The 27,620-nt window shown below is 38.8% G+C and overlaps 2 protein-coding genes and 1 long non-coding RNA gene across 44 annotated transcripts in view; 1 reads left to right on the forward strand and 2 right to left on the reverse strand.

Moving 5' to 3' along the window:
• CSNK1G1 (casein kinase 1 gamma 1) overlaps positions 1-9,877 on the reverse strand; it is a 168,813-nt gene extending 158,936 nt beyond the window's left edge. For 6 of the 38 annotated variants that reach the window (XR_012022765.1, XM_072809096.1, XM_072809102.1 and 3 more), the window contains exon 1: positions 9,620-9,874. The gene's annotated coding sequence lies outside the window, so the exon portion shown is untranslated. Of the gene's footprint in view, positions 1-2,892; positions 2,992-4,362; positions 4,486-9,619 lie in introns of those variants that run through there. The other 32 variants (XM_072809081.1, XM_072809073.1, XM_072809075.1 and 29 more) reach the window with 13 other exon arrangements.
• On the forward strand, positions 9,092-15,910 carry LOC140623099 (uncharacterized). Its single transcript, XR_012022780.1, has 2 exons — positions 9,092-9,611; positions 10,363-15,910. It is a non-coding gene; the product is annotated as an uncharacterized lncRNA (long non-coding RNA).
• Positions 10,382-25,879, reverse strand: PCLAF (PCNA clamp associated factor). 5 transcript variants are annotated; one of them, XM_072809117.1, is made up of 5 exons: positions 24,348-24,517; positions 23,896-23,976; positions 20,827-20,989; positions 15,395-15,432; positions 13,524-14,520 (listed from the first exon to the last, which is right to left on the reverse strand). In XM_072809117.1, the coding sequence occupies exons 1-4, from the start codon at positions 24,391-24,393 to the stop codon at positions 15,420-15,422; spliced, it is 303 nt and encodes a 100-aa protein (XP_072665218.1). In that variant the 5' UTR covers positions 24,394-24,517; the 3' UTR covers positions 13,524-14,520; positions 15,395-15,419. The 5 variants fall into 5 exon arrangements, with proteins under 5 accessions (XP_072665215.1, XP_072665214.1, XP_072665218.1 ...); XM_072809116.1 differs by lacking the exons at positions 13,524-14,520; positions 15,395-15,432 and adding exons at positions 16,361-18,327; positions 25,772-25,879 and having other exon boundaries at positions 24,348-24,590; XM_072809114.1 differs by lacking the exons at positions 13,524-14,520; positions 15,395-15,432 and adding an exon at positions 10,382-10,451 and having other exon boundaries at positions 24,348-24,522.
• Positions 25,880-27,620: the final 1,741 nt, after the last annotated feature.

Below are 27,620 nucleotides of genomic sequence, written 5' to 3' on the forward strand. Positions count from 1 at the left end.
AGAGACACAGGAAGGGAGAGGAGAAGCAGGCTCCATGCAAGGAACCTGATGCAGGACTTGATCCCAGGAATCTGGGATCACGCCCTAAGTCAAAGGCAGACGCTCAACTGCTGAGCCAACCCAGGCGTCCCAGGACAGCATTTTATTATGTTTAGAACAGATATTCAGATTTGGAAATAATCATTCAACTATAGCAGTACCCAGGATTTCTCTTTCTAGTCAATCTTTGCCAGCTCAAGCTTCTGGATAGTCTTCAACAAGTGTAATAAGAAGTAAACACCAGGGTCACTTGGGTGGCTCGGTGGTTGAGCATCTGCCTTTGGCTCAGGTCTTGATCCTGGGCTGGGTTTGAGTTCCACATCAGGCTCCCCGGAGGGAGCCTGCTTCTCGCTCTATGTCTCTGCCTCTCTCTGTGTCTCTCATGAATAAGTAATTAAAATCTTAAAAAAAAAAAAAAAAAAAAAGCAGCAAACACCAGAGAAGGCCACCAAGAAATCTACATAACTAATACCCTGCACAATAATAAAAGGCAAGTGGCAAAGGACTTTAGTGAGATAGTTCGGGATGCCTGGGTGGCTCAGGTTTAGTGTCTGCCTTCAGCTTAGGCGTGATGCTGGAGTGCAGGGATGGAGTTCTGAATCAGGCTCCTGCAGGGAGACTGCCTGCTTCCGCCTTTCTCTGTCTCTCATGAATAAATAAATAAATCTTTAAAACAAAACCCACAAAACTTTAGTGTTAGTTCAAAAATTCTGAATTTAGATCTCCCATCAAGCCCCGTTACCACACGCAACTGTCATATGCCCAGTGCCACATTTAGCTCGCACATCCTAATACTCAATTACATATCTCAAAGAATTAAGCATCTGTTGATTACCACCTAATGACCTAATATAATCATTTTGAAAAGGAAATTCAGACTTTGAACAATGCTTCTAATTACATCTGAGAATGTTAGGAAAATCGCTTTTCAAAATCACCCCCACAAATTATTTTATTCATTTTCATTTCTTAAAAACAAACAAACAAAAACAATGCCAGGGTTTGGGGTGAGAGGGAAGGCTGAACTGGCAGAGCACAGACGATTTCTAGGACAGTGAAAATATTCTGTATATTATAATGATGGATATTATACACTTTTACAAACCCATAGAATACACAAAATAAAGAATGAACCCTAAGCTACTATGAACTTTGGGTGATTATGACATGTCAATAGAGGTTCATCAACTGTAACAAGTGTACCACTCTGGTGGAGATGATTTAGGGAAGTTATGTGTGTGTCATGCAGAAGGTTTATGGGAAATCGGTTTTCTTCCTTTCAATTTTGTTGTGAACCTAAAAGTGCCCTAAAAACATAAAATCTTTTAGGGGCACCTGAGTGGCTCAGTCAGTTAAAGCATCAGACTCTTGGCTTCAGCTCAGGTCATGATCTCAGGGTTGTGAGATTGAGCCCTGCATCAGGCTCCCCACTTAGCACAGAGTCTGCTTAAGAATCTCTCTCTCCGGGGGATGCCTGGGTGGCTCAGTGGTTGAGCATCTTCCTTTGGTTCAGGGCATGATCCTGGAGTCCCAGGATCGAGTCCCACATCAGGCTCTGCATGGAGCCTGCTTCTCCCTCTGCCTATGTCTCTGACTCTCTCTCTCTCTGTCTCTCACGAATAAATAAGTAAATAAAATCTTTTAAAAAAATAAAGTTGAAAAAGAATCTCTCTCCAGGGGAATCCCTGGGTGGCTCAGCGGTTTAGCGCCCGCCTTTGGCCCAGGGCATGATCTTGGAAGTCCCGGGATCAAGTCCCGCGTCAGGCTCCCTACATGGAGCCTGCTTCTCCCTCTGCCTGTGTCTCTGCCTCTCTCTCTCTCTCTGCGTCTCATGAATAAATAAGTAAAATCTTAAAAACAAAAAGAATCTCTCTCTCCCTCTCTCTCTCTGCCTATGGCCTAGTTCATTTACACACGCTCTCTCTCTCCACCCTTTCTCTTAAATAAATAAATCCTTTAAAAAAATTAGTCTTTTTATGGAGCACCAGGCTGGGTTCTATCAGTAGAGCATGGAACTCCTGATCTCGGGGTTGTAAGTTTGAGCCCCACACTGGGTATAGAGATTACTTAAAAAAATATTTTTAAAAAGTCTTTTTAAAAAATTCCACACCACATTAATACTTTGAGTAGAAAATATTTTTACAAAACAACTGGACACCTTTGTGCAAAAATATGACTAGACACAGTCCTTAAACCTTTCACAAAAATTAGCTAAAAATGGATCTTAGAACTCAGTGTAAAATGTACAACTATAAAAATTCTTGAAGATCACATAGGACAAAATCTTTGGGACCTTGAGTTTGGCAGTGAGGTTTTTAGATGCAATACCAAAAGCATAGTCAATGAAAGAAAAACTTGGTAAGGCAGACTTCATTAGAATTTAAAACTTTTTTGCTATGAAAGACAGTTAAGAGAATAAAGAGACAAACCACAGATTGGAAAAAAATTGCAAAAACCGTATCTGATAAAGGATGTGTATCCAAATTATACAAAGAACACTTAAAACAGTTATAATAACAGTAAGAAAACCACCCAATTTAGTAATGGGCAGATGTGAACAGACATCTCACCAAAAAAGATTAATCAACGCAAATAAGCCTATGAAAAGGTGCTCAACATTTTATGTCATAAGGAAACTGCAAATTAAAACACCTATTAGAATGGCTAAAGTATGGGATGTCTGGGTGGCTCAGCGGTTGAGTGGCTGCCTTCGGCTCAGGGCGTAAGGCTCCCTGCAAGGAGCCTGCTTCTCCCTCTACCTGTGTCTCTGCCTCTCTCTGTGTGTCTCTCATGAATAAAAATAAAATATTAAAAAAAAAAAAGAATGGCTAAAGTACAAAAAACTGACCATACCAAATTCTGGCAATGGATGTAGAACAACAGGAATACTCATTCATTGCTGATGGGAATCCAAAATGATATAACCACTTTGGAAGATGGTTTGGCAGTTTCCTATAAAATTAAACACGTCTTACCATACAATCCAAATAATCATGCTCCTAGCCATTTATCTAAGGGAGCTATCAAGTCACAAAAAGACATGGAGGAACCTTAGATACATATTGGTAAGTGAAAGAAACCAGTATAAAAGGGCTACATACTGTATGACTCCAACCATATGAAATTTTGGAAAACGAAAAACCTACAGAGACGGCAAAAAGGTCAGTGGTTGTCAAGGATTCTGGGGGAAGGAGAGGACGGGTTAATAGGTCTTTAAAAAAACGTTTTTTAGGTGGGTAAAAACTATACTATATTAAACTGTAATGGTGGATACATGTTGTTATGCAGTTGTTAAAACCCACAGACCTGTGTACAATACAGAGTAAGCCTTAAATGAAAATCATGCACTACAGTTAATAATGTATCAATATTGGTACATTAATTATAACTAATGTATCATACTAACACCAGATGTCAATAATAGGGAAAGTGGAGGGGTTGTAGTTTTGTGGATATGGAGAGATGGAATTCTATCTGCTCAATTATTCTGTAAATCTACAACTGTTAAAAAAAATTAAAGTCTTAAAAAAAAAATTAAAGTCTTAATTAAAAGAAACAACTAGGTATCTGTGGATAGTAGATATTGCCACTTTAGGTTAGAGAAATTCCAGAACAGTGAAAGAAATTAAATAAAATCAAACTTAAATCAATTTAAATTTAAAAAAAAAATTAACTTTAGGGGCAGCCCAGGTGGCTCAGCGGTTTAGTGCCGCTTTAGGCCGAGGGCGTGATCCTGAAGACCTGGGATCAAGTCCCGCATCAGCCTCCCTGTGTGGAGCCTGCTTCTCCCTCTGCCTGTGTCTCTGCCTGTCTCTCTGTGTTTCTCATGAATAAATAAATAAAATCTTAAAAAAAAAAAATTTAACTTAAATCCCCTGGCCTTTTTCCTGGCATTGGTCATATCCCTGCTCACTAGCACCTATGTGAGAGAGTGACCTCTAGGAAATGGAGAAAAAAATCCAGCTAGGAAGCCACTTGACCACAGCTATGGTTAGCAATTTAGCCTGAAGAACTAAAATGAGATCCAATGAATACCATGGACACTTCACACACACACACACACACACACACACACACACACACACCTTAAAACATTTTCATATTACTCATTAATGCCAGCAGACGAAATATATTTATAAACTTATCAGGAGGAACATAAATACATGGTACTTTCATTCAGAGGCCCATAAGCCTTCAACACCCCTTTTTCTGGGGTTAGAAAACGTAACCTACAGAAATCGGTGTGGACCCAATGCTATATTGTTCCTTGGAAAATTTACGTGTCATTTTGATGAAGAAACTGTAGCATTTTGACGGGCTTACCCAGCACTCAGGGGTGTTGTACCAACCGTCTTTGATGACATAGGCAATGGCTGTTCACTTAGCTTCTCTGACCAAGGCAAAATCCAAGAGAATACCCCTTTCCCCAGTATGTGTATGCCTCCATTGTGATGGGTGAGTGATTATTGAAGAACAATTCCCATCCCTGACACTGCAGCCCTTGCCATAACTACACTGCCCACTTGGAGCTTCTGGTGAGGAAAAGATTACAGCAGTATAGGAGCAGTCCATCAGTCTTCCTACAATACCAGAACATTTCTGCTGCAGACAAACCATGGCTCTCTTCTATCCAGATTGCTGTCTCTTCAGGCCATTGCTGAGAGACCACACTGCTACTTTACAGTTTCTCAAAGATGCCTGGTGTTTCTGGTCCATGCCAGGTACCAACTACTGTAACCTGAACAAGTAATGCTCAGTAAACCAAAACACCTATCCTCAGGATTTTCCAGCTCAGTAAACCAAAACACCTATCCTCAGGATTTATTAAGATCCAAACTGAAAAATGGCAAGAATATGGCCTATGAACCATTTAGATGAAAATAATAGCAACTGGCATATGGTAAGCCAAAACTCCCTATTGAAAGATTAAATTTAAGTGGACTTATCACTAAATTAAAAAAAATCCTCAGAAGCTTCTCTTTTAGTTGTAACATGAAGGAGGAAAAAAAAATCCATTTTTTAAGTAACTTCTAGCAACAAGTGTTACTGAAAAAATGGCTAAGTGAACGATGACAAGCATGAAGCTACCTAATGTTCAAATTGTTTAAAATAGCTTAACAATTACTTTTAACCATGGTCTGTGATCTTTTTGTGTAACTCAATATAAAAATGTAAGTCCTTGGGGGCAGCCTGGGTAACTCAGCAGTTTAGGGCGTGATGCTGGAGACTTGGGATCGAGACCCACATCGGGCTCCCTGCATGGAGCCTGCTTCTCCCTCTGCCTGTGTCTCTGCCTCTCTGTGTCTCTCATGAATGAATAAATAAATAAATAAATAAATAAATAAATAAATAAATAAATCTTTTAAAAAAATGCAAGTCCTTTTGGTTACATGTTCACTGATATAGCTGAAATTACATAACCTAAATCTACCAAGGATTTTTATTTTTGAAAAATAATCTGATGAATTCAAAGCCATAAAACATGAAAAGGGGTGAGGGAATAAGGAATCTGAAACAGATGGCATCTGATTTTTTTTTTTCCTGAGTCCATCTTGAACACAATCCCAATAATGTCAAAATCCAATTTAGCTCTCCAAATAAGTAATCCACAAACCTTAAAATGGTAATTCTGAAGTAATTTCATTTCTCCCCCTCCTAGCTTCTCAAGGTTTCTATATTAGGCAGAAATAAGTAGAAGTTAGATGTTAAAAAGAGAAAAACTACCATGCCACAAATTCTAAGCTCTTTCATGAAAGTCTACTTCCACTTATCTAAAACCTTGAAGCAGTTTCTACCAAGATTGTTGATATTAAAACCTGTCTGTGATATCAGCGTTTTTTTTTCTTTAAACAGTGATTATTCATTCTTTTTAAAGATTTTATTTATTTATTTGAGAGACAGAGTATGAACATGAGCAGGGGGGAGGAGGCAAAAGGAGGTGGAGAAGCAGACTTCCGGCTGAGCAGGGAGCCTGAGGAGGGGTAGGCTTATTCCCAGAACTTCGAGATCATGACCTGAGCCAAAGGCAGGGACTTAACCGCTTAACCTACTGAGCCACCCAGGCACCCCTAATTATTTATCCTTAATAGAGACCAAGTCGTATCTTCAGAAAGTAATATATCCTAAAAAAAAGGAATAAGCTCTGGAAGAATACTTATTTAAGTAAAGCTCTGGAAGAATATTCATTTGGTTTGAGTAAAGCACTGCTTGGCATTTTTAAAACATTTCCATGATAACTCTTTCACTACCAATTTGACAGCACCAGTCAAATCAACTGTACTTTGTTCCTCATATGCTTCTAGTATATGGTATATAAGCCTTCCCAATCTTTGCTAAAACTCTTTGAGATCATCCAAGAGATGTAATATTAAAGAAAGGTTTAGTCATTTTTAGATTTCCTGACAAGCAAATTCCATAACTGACAACTGCAAAGATCCTTGGAATGGCCACATACTTTGAGTGGAAAAGGTCACTGAGAAAAGTGTCCTCTCAAACAGCCTCTAATGTTGCCTGCTATTTAGGTAGATCTTTTTCCTCTAACAGCTAGTATCCTATCTTCTATCCCAAAGTAAATTTAATTTAGTAATAAGTCAAAGTTCCATCAGAATATTGGGGGGGGAGGGGGGAATGGGAGCTTCTGATGGCTTTCCCAAAGCAAGATAATATAGCCTCAATTTTAAGATTCAAAAGATGACGAAAAATGATGATCCCAAAGACTTTATATACTCAGAAAAGCCATTTAGAAAGTCGAATAATCCACAAAAAATCTACAACTGTAGCAAATAAGTTCAACTCTTTAAAAAATATAGTATACTTTATATATCTGTTTATCAATTTGACCAACATTTATTTCATCCCTGTAAAGAAGCTGCAGTGGATAGAAATTAACAGTATCTCTGCCTCAAAGAGTATGCAATATAGTTGGAGAGTTCTATTTTTGGAAAAAAAAAGTTCAACTATGTAAAAGATAGACATAGGGAAGAAATGTATTTGAAAATTTCTCTCAAAACATGCAAAACCTATAAACCTCTTTAAAAAGTGATACAAACTTTATACCTACTTTCCACAAAATCTTATTAAAGGAAGTTACTGAACTTACATTTTTTAAGTATAGAGTGCATTTAAAAATTAAAAATTACTAACTACAGGGCACCTGAGTGGCTCAGTGGTTGAGTGTCTGCCTTTGGCTCAGGTAGTGATCCCCGGGGGCCTGGGATTGAGTCCCACATTGGGCTCCCCACAGGGGGTCTGCTTCTCTCTCTGCCTGTGTCTCTACCTCGCTCTGTGTCTCTCTCATGAATAAATAAATACAATCTTAAAAAAAATTACTAACTACAAGTTACATTAAAAAGCAAACTATATTAGTTAATAATTTGACATCATGTTACATCTAACTGTATCTTTTAAATCTATAAAATGAAGAAAAAAAATGAATGAAGACTTACTATTCTAAGATTTAGGTCTATACTTTCATCATGAATAATTTAAAAGCAGAAATTCATTCCATTTTCATTTATTTTTACAGAATATTATACATAAGAATTCTGTACATATTGCTAATAGTTTTAAGTCTAATTAAGAGAAGTCATGCTACTGATGTTGATGTTAATCTTAAAATTACTTTCTATTTTATGCCCCAATTTTAATTCTCTTCAGAGCCATATGAAGTTAATTATACTTTATATGTTATACGTATAGAAGTGATGAATTACCATACTGCACACCTGAAACTAATATAACACTATGTTAACTGGAATTGAAAACTTAAAATTTATATACATTATTCTTTAAGTGTTTATTTTTTTTAAAATCAATCTACACCACACACACTACAAATCCAAGAAAAACCTTTGAAACAATAATGGTCGCTTCAATAAACGCACATATTGTTATTTTATTTTATTTTTTTAGAGTTTAAAGAACCTAATAACTGAATTTCGTGATACTTATGATAAATTTCTACAAGCCACTGGAAGTCCTGTTGTATACATATGGTTTTGCAATATTATCCAGTTCCCTTTCCATCTCAAACCTCATTCCACAAAACCGGGCTATCTCGACTGTCTGAGATTAATGATAACAATCACTCTTTCAATTAAAAGGTGCTTTCATTTAAAGTGGACTGTTATTTTTCTTTTTTTGAAGCAGGCTCCACCTGCGCGTGAAGACCAACTCCGGGCTTAAACTCAGGATCCTGAGATGAAAACCTGACCTGAGATCAAGAGTCTCAGGATTAAACCCACTGAGCCACCCAGGCGCCCCTTAAGTGGACTGTGACTTAAATGCAACGCACACACCCACACGTACACCCTTACAATACTGGTAAAAATGTTAACTCCTCTCACTTACGAAGTAACGAAAAGCTCTGGTAGGTCCCACGACTTGGCCAAGGTCAACAACTAGCCGGTGGCACGGACTGGGTTCAATCCCAGATTTACCTACCTCAACCTCAAAGCCAATACTTCACTTGACCACTGTTATCTCCTTAAAAGATTAAGAGGCTCAAAAGCAGAGGACCTTGTCTCTCTGAACGTTCACGTATCTATTCTGAGACATCTATCACCACACACAGAGATACAACTCGGTCGCTAATTGAAATACAAATGAAGAGGATCTTTCTGCTTCATTTAAACTAGGACAGGCTTACTGACAGGTAGGAAAGAGACTGGAAAAGCAGGCTTGCCTCAACATGTCTTAGACCTCTAGATCTATAGGGTTCCCCTCAGTCTTTTTTTTTTTTTTTTAAATAAACATGCATATCTACCAAACAAGGGCTATATACCCGACGACGACTAGCCTGTAGTTTGGTGCTTTTCCGTATTGCACTTTTCTACGATAATTTATGCCAGATTTAATATCGAACTGGGAGGCCTCGTTGAATATGCCATTCTGGCACTTTCCAAACACCTGAAGTATCATTTAAGGGCAGTGAGCCTAGTTCCACCTTTTTTTTTTTTTTTTTTTTTTAACGCTATGATGCTTGCCCACTTTGCGGGGGGGGGGGGGGTACCGCTCCGGTAGGACTCGAGGGCGAGAGAGCAGTAAAGGAAGAAGTGGGGGAAGCACACGGAAGTTGGGCGGAGGGAGGTCCCCTTACCCCCTCTTCTGCCCTAGCTCCGCCAAGGGCGGCTCCCCGCGGTGCCCGGCCGACTCACAACCCCCACAACCCGGGGAGCCGCGCTCCGTCTCACGACGGAAGGCAGGGGCAGCCAGGGATTGCCCCGACCGCTCGGACGATGTCCAGGCTCCCCTTGGGGCCCGGGAGGATGCTCCCCCTTTCAGAGCGAGCCCTCCAGGTGGCGAACTCCCCGTCCAGTCCGGCCGAAGTCTTCTGCATCCGAGGGGGCGCCTCTCCGCGACCTCGAGCTGACCACCCGAAACTCTCCGCCAGCCGCGTCCCCCAAACCCTCCATCCCACCCCCGCCACCCGCCACGGACGCGCAAACCGGCCTGCGCCCCACCCAGGATCTCCGCGGCCCCCTCCCCAACCTGGGGAAGGGCCCCCCCCCCCACTCCCTACGGACACACACACACCCTCAGGCGCCAGCTTCCCGGACCCCGTCGAACCCAGAGTAAGTACCTGGTCCGGCAGGGCTCCGAGGCTCAGACGGGGCGGGCGCGGTCCCCTCCCCGAGGCGCCGAGCGCTTCTCTACCCACCCGCAGCGGCGGCTTCTCTCTTTCCCAGGAGCGGGAGGGAGGAGAGAGGTGCGGGAGGGGAGGGGGGGAGCGAGGAGCCAAGGGGCTGGAGGAGCCGAGCCGGAACCACTAGTGCTGGCCCCACCCTCGGCCCGGCGCAGAGCACCCTGGCGCTCCCGATAGGACAGACTTAAAGCAGGCAGCGAGAAATGGACACCACCACTTCCGGGTCATCCCCGCTGCTGCCACTCCCTAGCAACCGCGTGGGGTTGCTAAGCGGAAGTGCCTTCAAAGACAACCACCCCCGGTTCTTCGGGGACTACCGGGGGTACCTGGGAGCGCGTGCTCCCCTTTGGCAAACACCCTCTCACCTCTTCCCCGTGGTCTTAGAAGGGTCACACTCCTCGACCCGGAGGCACTGAGCCCAGCTGGCTTTTCCCTTCAGCTGTGTTCCCCCCTCCAGCCACCCCCGTCCCCGCCACTATAATACACCTGCTCCCTGCCCCCCTGAGTCCCAGGCCCACCCACTGGCTCCTCCTAAGGCTCCCTCTGGTCCCTCGTGGGAGTTATTTTCTGGCGATTTAGCATCTCCCTCTTGTGGACGTTTCAACTGGGTTTAAAAAAAAAAAAAAAAACAACTTTAATGTTACGAAAGCGTTTTCGTGCACTTCGTTCTCCTGCGACAGCCTCTGAAGCCGAACGGTGAGGAAAGTTTCGTCTTCACCGATCTTCTCTCTTGTGGGGATTGCACGTTTGCGTACGATCTGGGAAGAACCTAGCTCAAATCGAAGGGGAAAACAAGGACTGGCTGTAAATCGAGTAGAGTGATTGTGACCCTTAAAAGAAAAAAAAAAAAAAGGCCAAATGAAGCCGGTAATCAGGCTGCGGAAAGACGACGTTTAATCCTCCTACACTCAGAATAAACTTTCATACGTACACTGTGGACAAGAAAAATGGGAGACCTCATTGATTCTTCTGTCGGGGTAATCCAGGTTTTGGAAGTATTGGGAAAGCTCCTGGCTGTGGTAAAACCCAATATAACTAATTAATCCTCTCTTAAAAAAAAAAAAAAAAAAAAGGTTGATTTATTCATTAGAGACACAGAGAGAGGCAGAGGGAGAAGCAGGCTCCATGCGGGGAGCCCCGTGCGGGACTCGATCCCCGAACTGGGATCATGCCTTGAGCCGAAGCCGGACGTCCAAACGCTGAGCCACCCAGGCGTCCCTAATTAATCGTCTTTTTAGAAAAATGACCCATATCATTATGGCAGTTAAATATTCAGAGAAATATAGTTGGGCATTCAGAAAAAAAAATTAGTAAAAATCTTGGCTGGACTTTCTTATCTTGAATATGTCTACTTAAAAGCAGTAAAGCTGAATCTGTTCTCTATCCCATGGCAGTGAATGTACTTGCAATTGCTGGCTCTGATTTTATTGGTCATGATAGGCTCGTAGTCACCAATATTTGGCTGTTGTCCACCTCACTGGAGGCAGAGGAAATGAGCTTTGGTAGCTTAAAAGAAAGAGCAGGGCTGTTGGGTTTCCTGTTCACCTGAGACAGCATTAAATTGATTCACTCTAGGCAGTTCAGCAAAACCTGTAGGAAATCACTTGAGATTCAAATGTCAGTAATAAGTTGTTTAATAAGCCTAAAACATTTCAACTCTTGCCATGGACATGCATATGTGTGGGAGTATGCACACACAAAAAAATTCAAATGGAATCTGAATACATCCAGTAATTAATAGTTCTTTTAATGGGGTGCCTGGCTGTCTCAGTCAGTAGAGCATGCAAGTTCCAGCCCCAAATTAGGTGTAGAGATTACTTAAAAAAAAAAAAAAAAAAAAAAACTACCTGGCAGTAGGTGACAAGTGATAAACCTGTTACCATGACAAAATAGAGGATGGTATTTCAATTGTCAACAGAATAAAAAATTTTTAAATTAGAAAAATAAAACTATGAGCGCAATGACCAATGACTTATCTAAAACTATGGTGGACTTAAATGTCACTAAAAACCATAAAACATAATATGGTTAATGTGTTCTATGGAAATAAATATTTTATTGGATAAAATTGTTAAATGTAGTAGCCAATATAGAAATGCATCATTCATTTTTCCAATTGCCTAAGGATGTATGAGTCACAAAAGTATTCATTTAAATCTTCTCTTCCTACAGTTTTAAATTATTCAATTGCAAAATAAATAAATAAATAAATTATTCAATTGCTTTTGTATTGTTGTATCAGTAACTGGCTTAACTACTAAATGGTCATATGACTTCTATAATTATATCATTTTCTTTTTAAAAAAAGATTTATTTATGAGGAGCACCTGTGTGGCTCAGTTGGTTAAGCATCTGCCATTGGCTCAGGTCATGATTCCAGGGTCCTGAGATTGAGCCCCTCAGTGGGCTTCCCTGCTCAGCAGTGAGTCTGTTTCTCCCACTTCCTCTGCCCCTCTGCCTGCTTGTGCTTGCTCTCTCTCACAAATAAATACCAAGTATAGGAGGAGGGGAGTTATAGAAATTCAAATTTTAATTCCTAACATTTTTTCACAATTAGAGTTGCCAATTAATAAAACAGTTCACATAATGAACAGCTGTAAGTGGCTTGATTTGGACAAGATTATTTCTTGTTCAGTGAAGTTTTGATTCAGTAAAGATCCTTTCACCTCCATATGCTATCCTCAAAGATAAAAATATCCATTATAACAAAATTAGTTGGATCAAGGTCCAACTGAACCTTCCATTTTTCCAAAAATGAATTACCATGACATATTCTAAATACAGTGAAAACTGTAAGCAGTGTATATGTACATATGGAAAGGTTCAGTGCATTTAGGTTATTTTCTACTTTCTAAAAAAATAAGCATTTGTCATAAATAACTCTTTGAGCACCCTGTACAACTTTCACTATGGTATTGTTCTTCCTTTGTGAAATAAGGTAAACACAAGATACATATGATCCTCACAATGTTTAAAAATTCCAAAAAAGTAGTTTTATTCATTGTCTGGTCAGGAATTTAACATTTATATTAGTAATCTGAATAATCCATTCAAAGAGGAAAACCAGATTAACTTTGTGAAGAAGGGTATAAAATTATAAACTTAATTATCTTTTTAATGTATAAATTTTACCTTTTGATTCAGTTTTTGGTGGAAACAGTCTGTACTTCCCTTATATTTAGAAGAGGTTAAATTGCCAATCTATATTTTACAAAAACTTTAACAAGAAAACATTACATGGAATCTCTGCTAACTAAACACATTATCATATGTCGTGTATTTGGTAGCAATTACATAATTCAACTTCATTAGACACAGCACCATAAAGTTTCTCTTTCCATCAGTGAAAAATAGCAAATCGGATTTCAGATCCATCAAAACTTGACTTTAATAGAGTTCATTTGAGCTACTCCTTAATATGAAGCCTAATTATTAAGGAAGTACTTAGGATAAAAATTTGACTCTCGGAATGCCTGAGTGACTCAGTGGTTGAGCATCTGCCTTTGGCTCAGGGCGGAATCCTGGGGTCCTGGAATGGAGTCCCACATGGGGCTCCTTGCTGGGAGCCTCCGTCTCCCTCTGTGTCTCTGCCTTTCTCTCTCTCTCTCTGTGTCTATCATGAATAAATAAATAAAATCTTTTTAAAATATTTGACTCTCAATTCAGCAACATTCTGCTTAATATCCATCTCTAAAAGACAAAGCAAAAAATATAATCTACAATCATCAGAACTTAGTTAAGAAATTTATAAAATCAGATCAATGCACTGATTTGTATTTGTAAGGAAAAAAGAAGTATCTAGTAGGATATAATCTCAGGAAGCACACAAATGGACAGTCTGTTGTGAAAATAAGTACTCATTTATTAAAAATAAAGTTCAGGAAAACACTTGTTAAAACGTGGTTAATTTTGACAACAGGAGGTCAGGGAGCAAAAAGTATGATGAGGAAGTAATATCAGTTACTAAGTTATATTGTACCCACCTCTAATTACACCCCTGGTTATCTTAAAATATATAATGTTAGCTCTAAGGATTCTAGACAGATCTCTAGGTTTATGGCATGTTGCCTTTCATGTTTTATTGATTTCCAACTTTAAAATTATAAGCCCAAAGGGTAATATTTTATGATACTGAATCAAAGGCATATTCTAGGAAAAGTTCTCTCTTTTAATGTAGTCTATAAAATATTCTTGTCTAATTGTATGCTAGTATTTTATCTGTTTTGTTGTTAGAAGCTTTATCAACTGTTTAATCTTCAAGCCAAATTGCCCTTAAGGAAAAGATACATAGCCGTCCAAATTTTTCAACATTGCATCTTTGGCCCTCTTTCTTAAAAAGGGTATAAGTTCAGTTTAATACTGAATTTTTTAATGTGCAAAAATCTAACTCTGCTTCCTAAAGCAAATAAAAGGAATGAAAATATGGCACCATTCCAATAATCAAATGCCAATAAAAATGGCAGCAGTACAAAGATCTAAGCAAATCTCAAACACAGCAGATTCATAATTGGAACACTATGCAATGATTAATTTTTAGCAAGAACAAGAAGCTTAATAACAACAGGTAAAAGAAACCAAATATGCATTATACTGAATGCTAAGCTAAGTAACCATAATTAATCTTACAAAGTCTCTAATATCATAATCACTTGCTTTAGAGTAACTATGTAAGCCTCATTTTTTTAAATTAAATGCCTATTCAACAAAACTAATTGGAACAAATACATTTATGCAAATTTACATCCTAGAATAATAAACAGGACACATTAGTCAAGGATGAATTATGAAAGTTCTATTCTTTTTCGTCATCTGAGTGATCAGGTGGCAAAGGACGTGCTCTGTGGAAAGAATAGAGAACTTCAATAGTCACTTGAGTATCAACTGTTTAAAAAAAGTAGTTATCACCTTACATAAATCATGAAAATTAATACTGTAATGTGTCTGGTTAAGTGAATAGAAATAGAGAAAATTAAACTCTATTAGTTGACAAACACCTACAAATTTCAAGTATTAGAGCAATAAAATTTTGTCAAATCAGTATTTCTCCTTTAGGATATGTTGCCATTTTTATTAAAAAAAGAAATCTCTTTTTGTGATAATAAAAGGCATAAAAAGTGGGGTGCCTGGATGGCTCAGTCGTTTAAGTGTCTCTTTGGCTCAAGTCATGATTCCCAAGGTCATTTGATTGAGCCCAGGTTGGGCTCCCTGCTCAGGGGGGAGTCTGCTTCTTTCTCTTTACCCCTGCTCCTCCCCCCTGCTCGTGCTCTCTCTCACTCTCTCTCTCAAATAAATAAAACCTTTTTTAAAAATGGCAAAAAAAAAAAAAAAATCAACCAATCCATTTGAGTAGAGAAAATATAGCAAGATGCTATATTTGGCGATATAGCCTTTTGAACCATACAAACCTATTACCTAATTGGAAAAATCTCAAAATTGGTTAAGTTGGTATATGATAGTTGTAGCTTTTGAAAATTAGTTTGTTACCCCAGAGCCATTTTGTACTCATTACATGTATTATAGAGAAGTCAATTGAAAACTTTTCTGACATAAGTCAGAATTTTTTAGAGCAGATGAAGATCTGGGAAATCTATTCTAAAATAAGCAGTTTTCAAATTAGGTCCCATAAGCTTAAATAGTCATAGAGCTAGGTAGTGAAAGAAGGAAGCTAAAACAAAGGTATTCTGACTTGGTACGAGACTATCATCGACTTACCTCCTATTAGATTACCAAGAGGTCTTCATTGTATTTTCCTGGAAGTTACATTAACAAATGAAATACTATCAAGAGCCAAGCTTCCTTTTTTTTTTTTTTTTTTTTTTTTGCAAGAACCTGCTGTATTTTATGCACTATATAGCTCTATTCAAGATTTAAAGTAGATAGTCTTTCTTGATTGACTTTCCCCATGCAACTGAAGGGAATTTACCCTGCCCTTGTGAGAAAAATAAAGATGTATGAATAGTCATGTTTCAGATTATAGAGTTTATACCAGAAGTCTTTCTAATAAACTGATAGTTATCGGGATCCCTGGGTGGCTCAGCGGGGGATCCCTGGGTGGCTCAGCGGTTTAGCGCCTGCCTTTGTCCCAGGGCGTGATCCTGGAGTCCCGGGATCGAGTCCCACATTCGGGCCCCCTCCATGGAGCCTGCTTCTCCCTCTGCCTGTGTCTCTGCCTCTCTCTCTCTGTGTCTCTCATGAATAAATAAATATTTTTTTAAAAACCTGATGTTATCTACTATCAAAAGCAAATCTATTGATTTACTATCAATAAAGAGTTAATTACAACTCTCCTAAACAAAAACAAATCTAAGAAAGAGGTCTAAAGGAATAGTATTAACCTCTACTACCTAGTTTTATGTCACAAATTTTATTATACCATGGATCAAAGTTCTTTATGAGAATATGCATGTAATCTTTCTCCATATAATTGAAAGCTTGTAATATATATTTCATTGCTATGATGATCAGTAATGGTCAATGGTATGCCATATTTGGCCATATTGTTTTGTTTTCTTAGTGGAAGTCACAAATAATTCAAGAGGGTTGTAATATATTCTAGAGCTAATATTGACTATTAGCCTGTCATATTAGAACGGGAAGAACAAAGAAGGAAGAACAAGGAAGAATGTTGCCAGACAGTGACAGGGAACTAAAAGAAACTGACAGGAATCATGAAAGCAAGTCTGTTAAAAGGCTTTATCTAAAAATGTATCCCATTCATTGTTGATTTTTATTGAAACCTGAAATCGTAAAAGTGACATAGCAACAAAGTCTAAAATTTAATCACTGCTCTAGAGTTTGACATTCCTTTTAGATATCTCATAACAGGGGAGCCTGGCTGGCTCAGTCGGAAGAACATGTGACCCTTGACCTTGAGGTTGTGAATTTAAGCCCCACACTGGGTGTAAAGATTGCTTAAAAAAAAAAAAAAAATATATATATATATATATCTTGATTGATATATATATATATATATCTTGTAACATGGATGGCAAGCACTCAATAAACATTTATTAAATGATCTTATGAACAGTATCGAATTCTTAAAATTTTTTATGCATAAGCATCATTTTGTAATCCAAATACTTTGTTTTAGTTGCTCTTTCAGCCATTGAGTTTGTGTTCAATGGAAATCAATTCCAAACACAATGTACAATCCCAAACAGATGTATGGTGTTCAGATATGAAGGGAATATTCATTCACACCCATAGATCCCACATAGCTTGAGATCTGTTGGATCTGATTGTTCTCCTATGGGTTTCTAAAAATGACAAATACTGGTTTAAAACATATTAAGCCTACTATAGTCATATTGGATACTGTAAACCTGAGCATCAGTGTGTTAATATGTGAATCAAATATTTCATGGGGTGTCTATTTCTAGAAAACTTTCCATACATCAAGGCAGTTGTAAAAGTTTTACATTCCAGAATCAGGTAACGTAGGTTTAGAATCAATTCTAACTATCAAAAAATACTGATATAGAAAGTTTTCCAAATGTAGCTATTCTGATTCATAAAGTTTTTAAAAACGTATTCACAGAAAGAGCACAAAAGAGTTGTGAATTTAATATAGGCAAGTCTTGGGGCACCTGGGTGGCTCAGTTGGTTGAACATCCAACTTTTAATTTTAGCTCAGGTCATGATCTCAGGATCTTGGGATCAAGCCTCCCACATCAGGCTCTGTGCTCAGTGCAGAGTCTGCTTGTCCCTTTCCCTCTGCTCCTCTCCCCACTCATGCTCTTTCTCAAAAAAAAAAAAAAAAAAAATATATATATATATATACATATAGATATACACACACATGCAAGACTCCTGTCTTCACTTCCCAAATACCTAATATACATTATTTTTGCCTCCTTCATATCTTTGTATCTTAATTTCAATATTTGTCAAATATGCCTTCAAAATATATTTTTAAGTTGTAAAAAGTTATTTAAAAAATGCAGAAATAAATGGCAGAATTTAAGATTGGTTAAAGTCAATGAATTTCTTATCTTTGGAGTCCAGTTAAGTGATCCAAATCAAACAAATCTGGCATTCTTACTGGATGGGAATGTGTGATAGGAAAATACCTGTCATTTGACTTTTAAGTATATATCCCAAAATTACTCATGCTTAGATTTGTAGTAGAACATGTCAATTATTACATGAAGTCACATGCAATGTCAATTCTAAAGCCCCAGAGGAAGGAGTTCCCAAGAGAACAATGAAAACTGAACAATGTAAAACTTCATGTAGAGTATGTCAGCATTAAATTCGGACTGCTGAAATAATACACAGAGGATTTGAAATAACACCTGGTGGTTCCTTCCAAAGTACATATAAATAGCTTCATGGAAGCTTTTTATAGAACCTAATCATTTTATGGCCTTCTAAATTTCATAAATCAAAGTAAAAACCCAATTTCCATTTTGCAGCATATCCCTTTTCTCTAAAGTGAAGTTATTCTTATTATAGAGTTTTAAGTGTCCATATTTCTTAAGTTTTAAGTGTCATATTTCTTGATTTCTGTCACATCATTAATTTTCAATGTCTCTCTCTCTTCAGTCTTGTATGTGAACCTTCAGCAGATTTAATATTGGTATTCGTTATCTAGTCAAATCCTTCAGATGTTCTGTCAGTCCAAGTGGGGACTCTCACATTTTCTGTGTTAATAAAACAAAGAGTGGAATTAGTAGATCTGATGGAGACCTGTGTTTTCCTGGTCACACTGGACTTTTCTAGTCACCATATGGATTGGACTTTAGAATATGCATTCACAGGACACCTGGATAGCTCAGTGGTTGAGCATCTGCCTTTGGCTCAGGTCGTGATCTTAAAAATCTTTAAAAAAATCTTAAAAAACATATGTGTTAGTGAACAATAGGGCCTGGATCTGTTTAACAGTAGAGATGGGGAAGGGCAAGCAAGACCACAAGGAAAATGGCCATTCTGACTTGTGGCCATGACTGTAGGGCACAGGTGGACATTGTGGGTTCAAACAGAGGACCTGGGGATCCCTGGGTGGCGCAGCGGTTTGGCGCCTGCCTTTGGCCCGGGGCGCGATCCTGGAGACCCGGGATCGAGTCCCACGTCGGGCTCCCGGTGCATGGAGCCTGCTTCTCCCTCTGCCTGTGTCTCTGCCTCTCTCTCTCTCTGTGACTATCATAAATAAATTAAAAAAAAAAAAACAAAAAAAAAAAACAGAGGACCTGGTGTGCTGGTTAAAAGAACGTGTGAATAAATCTGTGTGGATAGAAGCAGTGCCAGAAGTAGCAGCCCCAAACAGAGCCTGACCATCATCCCCCTTACCCATGTTGGTCATTGTGCCCTGGGTCAAACTTGCTACTTGGTACACTGGAAGATCATAGGCTCCTGGCTGGTGCAGAAGTAGCTAGCATGGTCTCAAACCAGGGGGCATCAAAATGACAGTGGCATGGCACCATCTGCCCACCCATGCTCACCATTCCTTATACCTCCAGTCAAATAATTTGTTTTTGAAACACAATTTTTCAAAATTGTTTAGGGAGCCTGGATTCTATTACTTACAACTCCATTTTTTTTAAAAGCAAGTTTTCTTTGCCTTTTTTCCCAAGTGGCATTATTTTTTTTGTGATTCTTTTTTTTTTCTTTTAAAGAAAAACTTATTTATTCATGAGAGACACAGAGAGAGAGGCAGAGACATAGGCAGAGGGAGAAGCAGGCTCCACGCAGGGAGCCCGATGTGGGACTTGATCCTGGAACTCCAGGATCATGCCCTGAGCTGAAGGCAGACGTTCAACTGCTGAGCCACCCAGGCATCCCTTTTTTCCTGATTCTTTAAAGTATGTTTGTTGTTGAAAGTTTGTAGCACAAAATGAATATAAAGAGAAGTTTATACCCAGACATAATCACTATTGACATCTGGTCTGTTTATACATGTTTTCACACCATAAAAACTGTACCTCTATATGCAGAATTTCTGTTTAATATTTATCATGAGCATATTCCTGATATTAAAAGCTTCAAAAGCATGATTTAATTATATTTTTAAAAAGATTTTATTTATTTGACAGAGAGCGAGAGCACAAGGAGGGGAGTAGCAGAAGGAGAGGGAGAAGCAGGCTCCTTACTGAGGAGGGAGCCCAATGTGGGGCTTGATCCAGGATTCTGGGATCAAAATCTGAGCTGAAGGCAGATGCTTAACCACTGAGCCACCCAGGTGCCTTGATTTAATTATCCTTTTTTTACAAAGTTTGTACACTTGGGGCTCCTGGGTGGCTCAGTCGGTTAAGCATCCACTCTTGATCTCAGCTCAGATCTTGATCTCAGGCTTATGAGTTCAAGCCCCATGTTGGGCTCCATACTGGGCATACAGCTTACTTAAAAATAAAAATTTGTAAAAATAAATAATAAAAATAATAAATGTTTTTTAAAGTGTATACACAGAACTCTGTATTATGCAGTTTTATTTCTGCCTTGTTTTGAAGTATTTTTATGCATTTTTAGAGAAACTGTAAAGAAAATACACATGGTATCGTGGTTTTCAAAGTGATAGGGATTTATATGTTTTCCAAGTTTTCTATATTGGTTATTTATTTCTTGTGGAGGTGGAACTAGTCATTTTCTGAGAGGCTGAGTTAGTAGAATTGATGCTGGAAAAACCAACATAGAAATTGCTTTTTAGAAAAAAAAAAGTATAGGGCAGCCTCGGTGGCGCAGCGGTTTAGCGCTGCCTGCAGCCTGGGGTGTGATCCTGGGGACCCGGGATCGAGTCCCACGTTGGGCTTCCTGCATGGAGCCTGCTTCTCCCTCTGCCTCTCTCTCTTTCTGGGCCTCTCATGAATAAATAAATAAAATCTTTAAAAAGAAAAAAAAGTATAGAAAATAAAGCAGTAGAATGAAAGAATAAAGCAAGAAGTTCATGGTTAATAACAAAGCACTTAGCGTCTGATTGGGAATTGATCCTCTTTGAGTGACTGAAATGAGTAAAAATAATACCTTTCACTGATGTTTGAAATTTGGGAGTGACTCAGAATAAGAGATAAGCACAAGTTTTTTTTAAAAAACCTCTGGTTTGTGTTTTCTTATGACTTCAAGAAGAAACTTTAAAGTTACTCAATATTCCCTTGTCTTTTATTTTTAAAAATATACATATTTTCTTTATATTCCAGAATATAACTTACTTTTTTTTTGCCTTTCCTAAGCCACTACTTCCTGCCTCTTCAGGAATCCGATTTTCTTTTTCAGAATCTTTAGGAGACAGCCTGAAGAATTCTCCAATTCCTTTTTGCCACTTGGGAGTTGGGCGTACACAAACCGGATTCCCTCCTGCATACTTATTTTCAACTATAAAATATAAACAGACGGAACTAAATAAGAACTAAGGGTGCAATTGCCATTCCTTATAAGGAAACAATTATTTAATATTAAATCTACAGGGTATTAAGTGGTATTACATCCATCTTAAACTAATTAGAAAATGTGAGATGATAAAGTTTTATTCAGTCAATAGCATATTATACATTGTTATAATACAATGTGTAATAATATTTTGTTAAAGTTATCCTTTGTCCTAGGAAAATAAAATTAACAGTATTTTTACAACTGGAAAATATTTTTTATAATTTATCCACAGAGCTATTCAAGTAGTCTTCTGCATTGTCATTAAAATTTAACACATTTTTTCCTAATATGAGGTATAGTATAAAGCATCAAAAGTTTACTTAACAAGGTCATTTAGATAAAGCACCTAAATATAGAGCAATGTGAAAGTTTCCACAAAACTAGGTTTCATTTTTCAGAGCCCTTGGCTCCTGTTCAGTTCATAAAGCAAATCCAATTCTTTTTTTTTTTTTTAAGTAAGCTCTACACCCAACACAGGGCTTAAACTCATGACTCTGAGATCAAGAGTCGCATGCTTTAGCAACTGAGCCAACCAGGTGCCCCAATTCCAAATTAAAAAAAAAATTAAAACAGTAATATGGAGGAAAAGTTTCCGCCTCTTTATGAAGTAATGATTTATTCTAACCAAGATGAGCAAATTACTGAGCCACTACATATACCTTTTGCTTTAAACATATTTGTCACAAACCGTTATAAAGTTGCTTCCATATATACTGTCTGAAGTTTTTAAATCTTTTTTAAAAGTACAAGTAAGCTTTTGAAAAATAGTGATCTGGGGTGCCAGGTGGCACAGTCCGTTGAGGGTCTGACTCGGTTTCGGCTCAGATCCTGATATCAGGGTCCTGAGATCAAGCCAGGTGATGACCGCAATCAGCATGGAGTCTGCTTGGAGTTTCTCTCTCCCTCTCCTCTGTCCCTCCCTGCCCTCTCAATATCTAAGAAGGAAGGAAGGAAGGAAGGGAGGAAGGAAGGAGAGAAGAGGAGAGAGAGAGAAAAAGAAAGAAAAGAAAAGAAAGAAAAGAAAAGAAAAGAAAAGAGAGAGAGAGAGGAAAGAAAGAAAGAAAGAAAGAAAGAAAGAAAGAAAGAAAAGAAAAGAAAAGAAAAGAAAAGAAAAGAAAAGAAAAGAAAAGAGAAAAGGAAAGAAAAGAACAATCAATCCTTTGGTTCACAATTTTCCCAAAGGAAACTTAGAGGAATGCTTTAATTACTTAGAAAGTGAGCTACAGCAGCAATAGGTAGCTCAGCATAGAATTCAAACCCAACTAGGGGCACCTGGGTGGCTCAGTCACCCAGAGTCTGACTTTGATTTTGGCTCAGGTCATGATCTCAGGGTCCTTGCTCAACAGGGAGTCTGCATATCTCTCTTTCTCTCCCTTTGCCCTTCCCCCCAACACACACACTCGTGCTTGGTCTCTCAGATAAATAAAAATATAAAACAAAACAAGAATTCAAACCCAGCTCTGCTGATTTGTGACTTTTACCCAAGTATGTAAACTGAGCTTAAATGTCACTTAAAATGAGATTGTTACGAATTTCATATAGTTGATTAAAAATAGAGTTCAAAAAAATAAAATAAAATAAAATAAAATAAAATAAATAAAAATAGAGATCAGTGGTTGCCTCCTGGCTCAGTTGGTGAAACAGATGATTTTTTTTTTTTTTTAACATGCAACTCTTGATCTCAGGGTTGTGATTATGAGCCCCATGTTGGGTTCAGAGATTACTTACGAATAAAATCTTACAAAAACAACAATAGAGATCTACCGGGGCACCTAGCCGGCTAGTGGGTAGAGTATGCAACTTTTGAACTTAAAGTCCTGAGTTCAAGCCTCATATTGGGTGTAGAGCTTACATACAAAAAGTAAAGATCTATAAAATGCCTTAGGGTGCATCTGGCCAACATGTCAAGAGCCTATTCAGTTGGTTCTGGTGGTTCAACAGTGGACGAGACAATGGGATGTGGCGCTAACTGGAATGTAATGGTATAGGATATGCTCAGTAAATTAATCACCTTTCAAAACTTTTGACCTACAGCTCTTTTATCTAAAGAGAGTACATTAGTAAATATTTTCTAATGAAATATTTAGAACTGGGGGAAGTTAACTTAAGAACCTGTGAAGTTCACTGTGTTCCCCTGTATGTTCTTAATTAGGCCTTGTGGAATTAATCTTCCTAACTGCTCAACTTCCTAGGAGAGGAATGAAGCACCAGATGGCATGGTATTTTCTCAACCTCTCCTTGCACAGAAGGAGCAGTGTGAAGCTATTTCCACGGCCAAATTTTCCCTCCTAATGTCCCAAAGGCAGTATCAGGAACTGCACAGTTGGAAAACACACACACACACACACACACACAATGCTAAAAAACAAACAAAAAACCAAAAATACATGCAGAAATAAAAACGAAAACGTTTACACAAGAAGACAATGTGATTAGCACTGTCAACTATGGTCCTAATTCTTAATCTAGTGAAGGGGAGCTTAAATAGCCTCTTACAGGAAAAAGCCATTTGCCAATATTAAAAATAAAAAAAGCTAAACCAGAAAAGAAAAATAGATTTCAAGATAAACTGTGTCTGTTCCTAATGCTGAGGTTTGAGATTCTTTTCCTCGGGACCCCCACCTTTATACCCCAACTGGCCAAGAGGTCAAGGTCCCCTCATTATATCATAGGGCAAGGAAGAAATTATGGTATGAGGATCTCAGGAAAAATAAATTCCACAGTAGGTCAGGGGGCTTGCAGGTCAGGAGAACTGTGGTGCCAGGCCTGATCCCCCCCTTTTGTGAAGGTTTCTCCAGGAGTTGCAGGGGCGGTTTTTTGTTTGTTTGGGGGTTTTTGTTTTGTTTTACCTTTCCTCGATGAAAGCGGTGTGGAGTTAGTAGCAGAAGTAGAGGAACCAAGCACCTTCCTGGGGGCTCGCGAAGCCACCACTGCGGAGAGGCAAAAGGAGAGCATTAAACAGAGGGGCAGTAAGGTTCCCACGCCCAGCTTCAAAGCCACGTTCTCAACACAGTCCCAACCCTGCAAGAGCCCCTCGATCCAGAACAGCAGGAGACCCTCCCCACCCCTACTATTCCCCACTCCCCATCCCCCCCCTCCCCCCGCTCCTCCACCCCCCGCCTGTCCGCACCACTCCCCGCTCCTGGTAAACGGGCCAGGCCGTTGCTTCCAGAACGGCTGGACCAGTCTGGCTCACCTGGGCGGTGGCGAACCCCGGCCTCTCCCGCCCAGCGCGGGGCTGCCCGGACAACCCCCCTCCCCCCCTTCCCCCTCCCTGCACTGCCTTGCTCCACTACCTCACCTTTTCTGTAGGTGCCTGGGACACTGTCCGCTTTTGTCCGCACCATGTTCAAACCCGAGATGAGAGCAATCAACCGACTTTCCAACCGAGGGTGTTTAACTGCACAAGGACCCGAAAGCGAAATCTCCCGCCACGGTTTATATTGGTCTCTTTCCCGCGCGCTCCACCGGCTCCCTCGGGAAGCCGCTCCCATTGGTCCCGCGCCGGCCGCCCACAGCCAATCACCAGTGTCCAGCGATGACACTGTCCAGCGGCGGGGGGGCGGGGGGTGGGTGTCAGTACGGTCCCATCCATCAACTTTTGCAGAAGCCTGTGATTCGTACCCGCCTTAAGTGGGTGGTGCCAAGGCTCTCCCCTGGGGTGCCCTAAGAGTCGGGGCTAAGAGGATGAGCTGGGGAAGTGGGCCTGCTTCGGAAAGAACACCCAGGAAACACAGCGAATTATAACAAAAGGTACTACAGGGTTAAATCCATAGTGACTGACTCCAGAAAAAGACACTTGAAATAAAGCTGATTTTTAAAAGCAAATCAAAATAAATAACTTTTTTTTCTTCTTCTTTTTTTTTTTAAACCTCACACAAATTCTCTCTACCGGGTCCATAACAAAATAATTCTACGTAATGTTAGAAAAGGAAGGTAATTTATTTTAGAGGACTTTTCTACGTTTTTAGTATGGTGTGAAACGAAGAAAAAAACTGAATAGATTGTATATACATACACACATAAAAAGTAACAAAGTAACAAAAGGGCTTCCCGAGATCTATATGCTCTCAGAGTTCCATTCAAAATACGTCAAATGTCAAAAAAAAAAAAAATACGTCAAATGTCAGGGTGCCTGGCTGGCTCGGTCAGTGGAGCATGCAACTCCTGACCTTGGGGTTGTGGATTTGAGCCTCACCACAAGTGAGGCTCTTTAAGTGTAGAGATAACTTAAAAATAAAATATTTTTTAAAAATGCGGAATGTAAAAAAAATAAAAAAATAAAAATGCGGAATATGCCAAGGGTACCATCCCTGGCATACAGTGATTATGATGCTAGAATAAGAGCTCACAACTATATTCTATCCCTATGCCTATCTTATAATTACAATATCTCTGGGGAGTGATTTTCAATCTCAAAACCATGCATGAAACATAAACATAACATAATCAGATGAACTTGCCTTGGGATGTATTTTGTTAAATGCTCACTTTAAAGGCAATCCTGAAAATGTAAGCAGGGCATCAATTCTCTCCAATAAATTATGCTTGAACTTGTGGAAAATAGCCTTCTCAGTACTTCAACAGAATTGACAAATACTTACTGTTTTAGAATTAAAGGATCTTGAAAAAAGGATTAAAGGATCTAGACAACAGGTGAAATTATATGTTAATTGTATTCTGATTCTATTAATTATATTATAATAGAAACATATTGGAAATTACCTGTAGCTTTGTTTAAGCCTTGGAGTCTAGGGCACCTGGCTTAGCGTTGGAGCATCTGCCTTTGGCTCAGGTAGTGATCCCAGGGTCCTGGGATAGAGTCCCACATTAGGCTCCCCGCAGGGAGCTGGCTTCTCTCTCTGCCTGTGTCTCGTATTCCTTTCTTCTTTATCATCATGTCCGTCTCAATACACAATCATTCTTCAATACACATTCTTTTTCAGTTCAAGTGGCTTCTACAAAGGCCTGAATTACTTAATTCAAACTCATATCTCAGATTCCAGTGGAGTTTAGATAGCATAGAGATTCTGCTGGTCTTTTCTCTTAGTTCACAAGTCAAGTAAATGGCTGGAAAGAATTGCAAATAAACCTTGCACAGAAGAGGAGCAATCTATTACTATAGCTGCATTTGTATGTTTGTCTTTTAACAACAGGGAAGAATGCATATTAAGGTAAAAAATTAGGAAACAAGCAGTGATGTCTAGCAAAAATTCTTAATTTAAACGTTTGCTTTGAAAAAAAAAAAACAAAAAAATAAAGGTTTGCTTAGAGGAAGTGCTTCTCCTTTAGTTAAAACACAGAGAAGAGGGGATCCCTGGGTGGCGCAGCGGTTTGGCGCCTGCCTTTGGCCCGGGACGTGATCTTGGAGGCCTGGGATCGAGTCCCACGTCGGGCTCCCAGTGCATGGAGCCTGCTTCTCCCTCTGCCTGTGTCTCTGCCTCTCTGTCTCTCTCTGTGTAACTATCATGAATAAATAAATAAAATCTTAAAAAAAAAAAAAACAGAGAAGAAAAAATTAAAAAAAGAAACACAGAGATTTGTGTGGTATGAATTTGAAAATTTCAAAGGCCTAGGGCATTATGAAAAGTTGTAGTAGATATGTATGAAATATCTGCCTAAATTTATGCAAAGGAATATCTTAAGTCATGTTAAATAAGTACACTTGCTTTGCTCAGGCAGAAATGCATTTTAATAAACGATAATGACTGTAAATTGCATTGCATTGCATTATATACATTACAAATTAGAGATTACAATCATTAACATATGCTTTATGTAAAAGAATACTTTATTCTTGAGAACCTAATAATTTCATCATAATTTATATGATGTACTAAGTCCTATTGTAGAAACAATCTTGTGATAGTTTGTCTCCAAGAAGTTAACATTCAAATTATGGGAACTGAACAGATACAGAAACAGGTAAACAATTTGGGTATGTCATATTAATATGAAATGTAGCATATTTTTATGAAGAAACAAAATTTGTACCCACTATTAACTTACATTCACAGATAATTTGGTTTTTTCAAGCTATAAAATGTTTTCTAAATTAATAACAAAGGCAATCTACATCCAATGTATATCAATACTTATATAATTTTGATTTATGTCAATGAAAATATTAGTATAAAACAGTGAAGCAGGATCCAATAATGCAATTGCTTAGTCTACATTACCTAATGGGAATGAAGAATCTGTAAATGTAACAAAAAGTCAGTCAATTAAATTTATTGATGGGTGCCTGGTAGGCTTAGTGGAGTACAATTCTTGATATCAGGGTTGTGATTTTGAGCCCCATGTTGGGCGTGGAGATTACTAAAAAAATAAAATCGTTAGAAAAATTTATTGATGAAATATATCAGAGGATATTAAGTTCTCCAGAATAGTCTGGCTAATTTTCTCCAGTCCATTGTCCAATGGAATGAAACACATAGAAGTCTAGTCTTCTCAGGTTGAAATACTTTGACTTTTTAAAAAATCACTGCAAGGGGTTCCTGGGTGGCTCAGTCCATTAAGTGGTAAGCCTCAGACTTGATTTCAGCTCAGGTCATGATCTCAGGGTTTCAAG

The sequence above is a fragment of the Canis lupus genome, chromosome 32, assembly GCF_048164855.1.
Source record: "Canis lupus baileyi chromosome 32, mCanLup2.hap1, whole genome shotgun sequence".
NCBI lineage: Eukaryota > Metazoa > Chordata > Mammalia > Carnivora > Canidae > Canis > Canis lupus.

Bases quoted from the DNA above. Each gene is read 5' to 3' on its own strand.
- PCLAF (XM_072809116.1), bottom strand. From the start codon at position 24,540: ATGGGAGCGGCTTCCCGAGGGAGCCGGTGGAGCGCGCGGGAAAGAGAC. The intron at 23,977-24,347 runs GTGAGGTAGTGG...GCCTCTCCGCAG, and splicing joins CCCAGGCACCTACAGAAAAG to TGGTGGCTTCGCGAGCCCCC. The intron at 18,328-20,826 runs GTAAGTTATATT...TTATTAACACAG, and splicing joins TTAGGAAAGGCAAAAAAAAA to AAAATGTGAGAGTCCCCACT.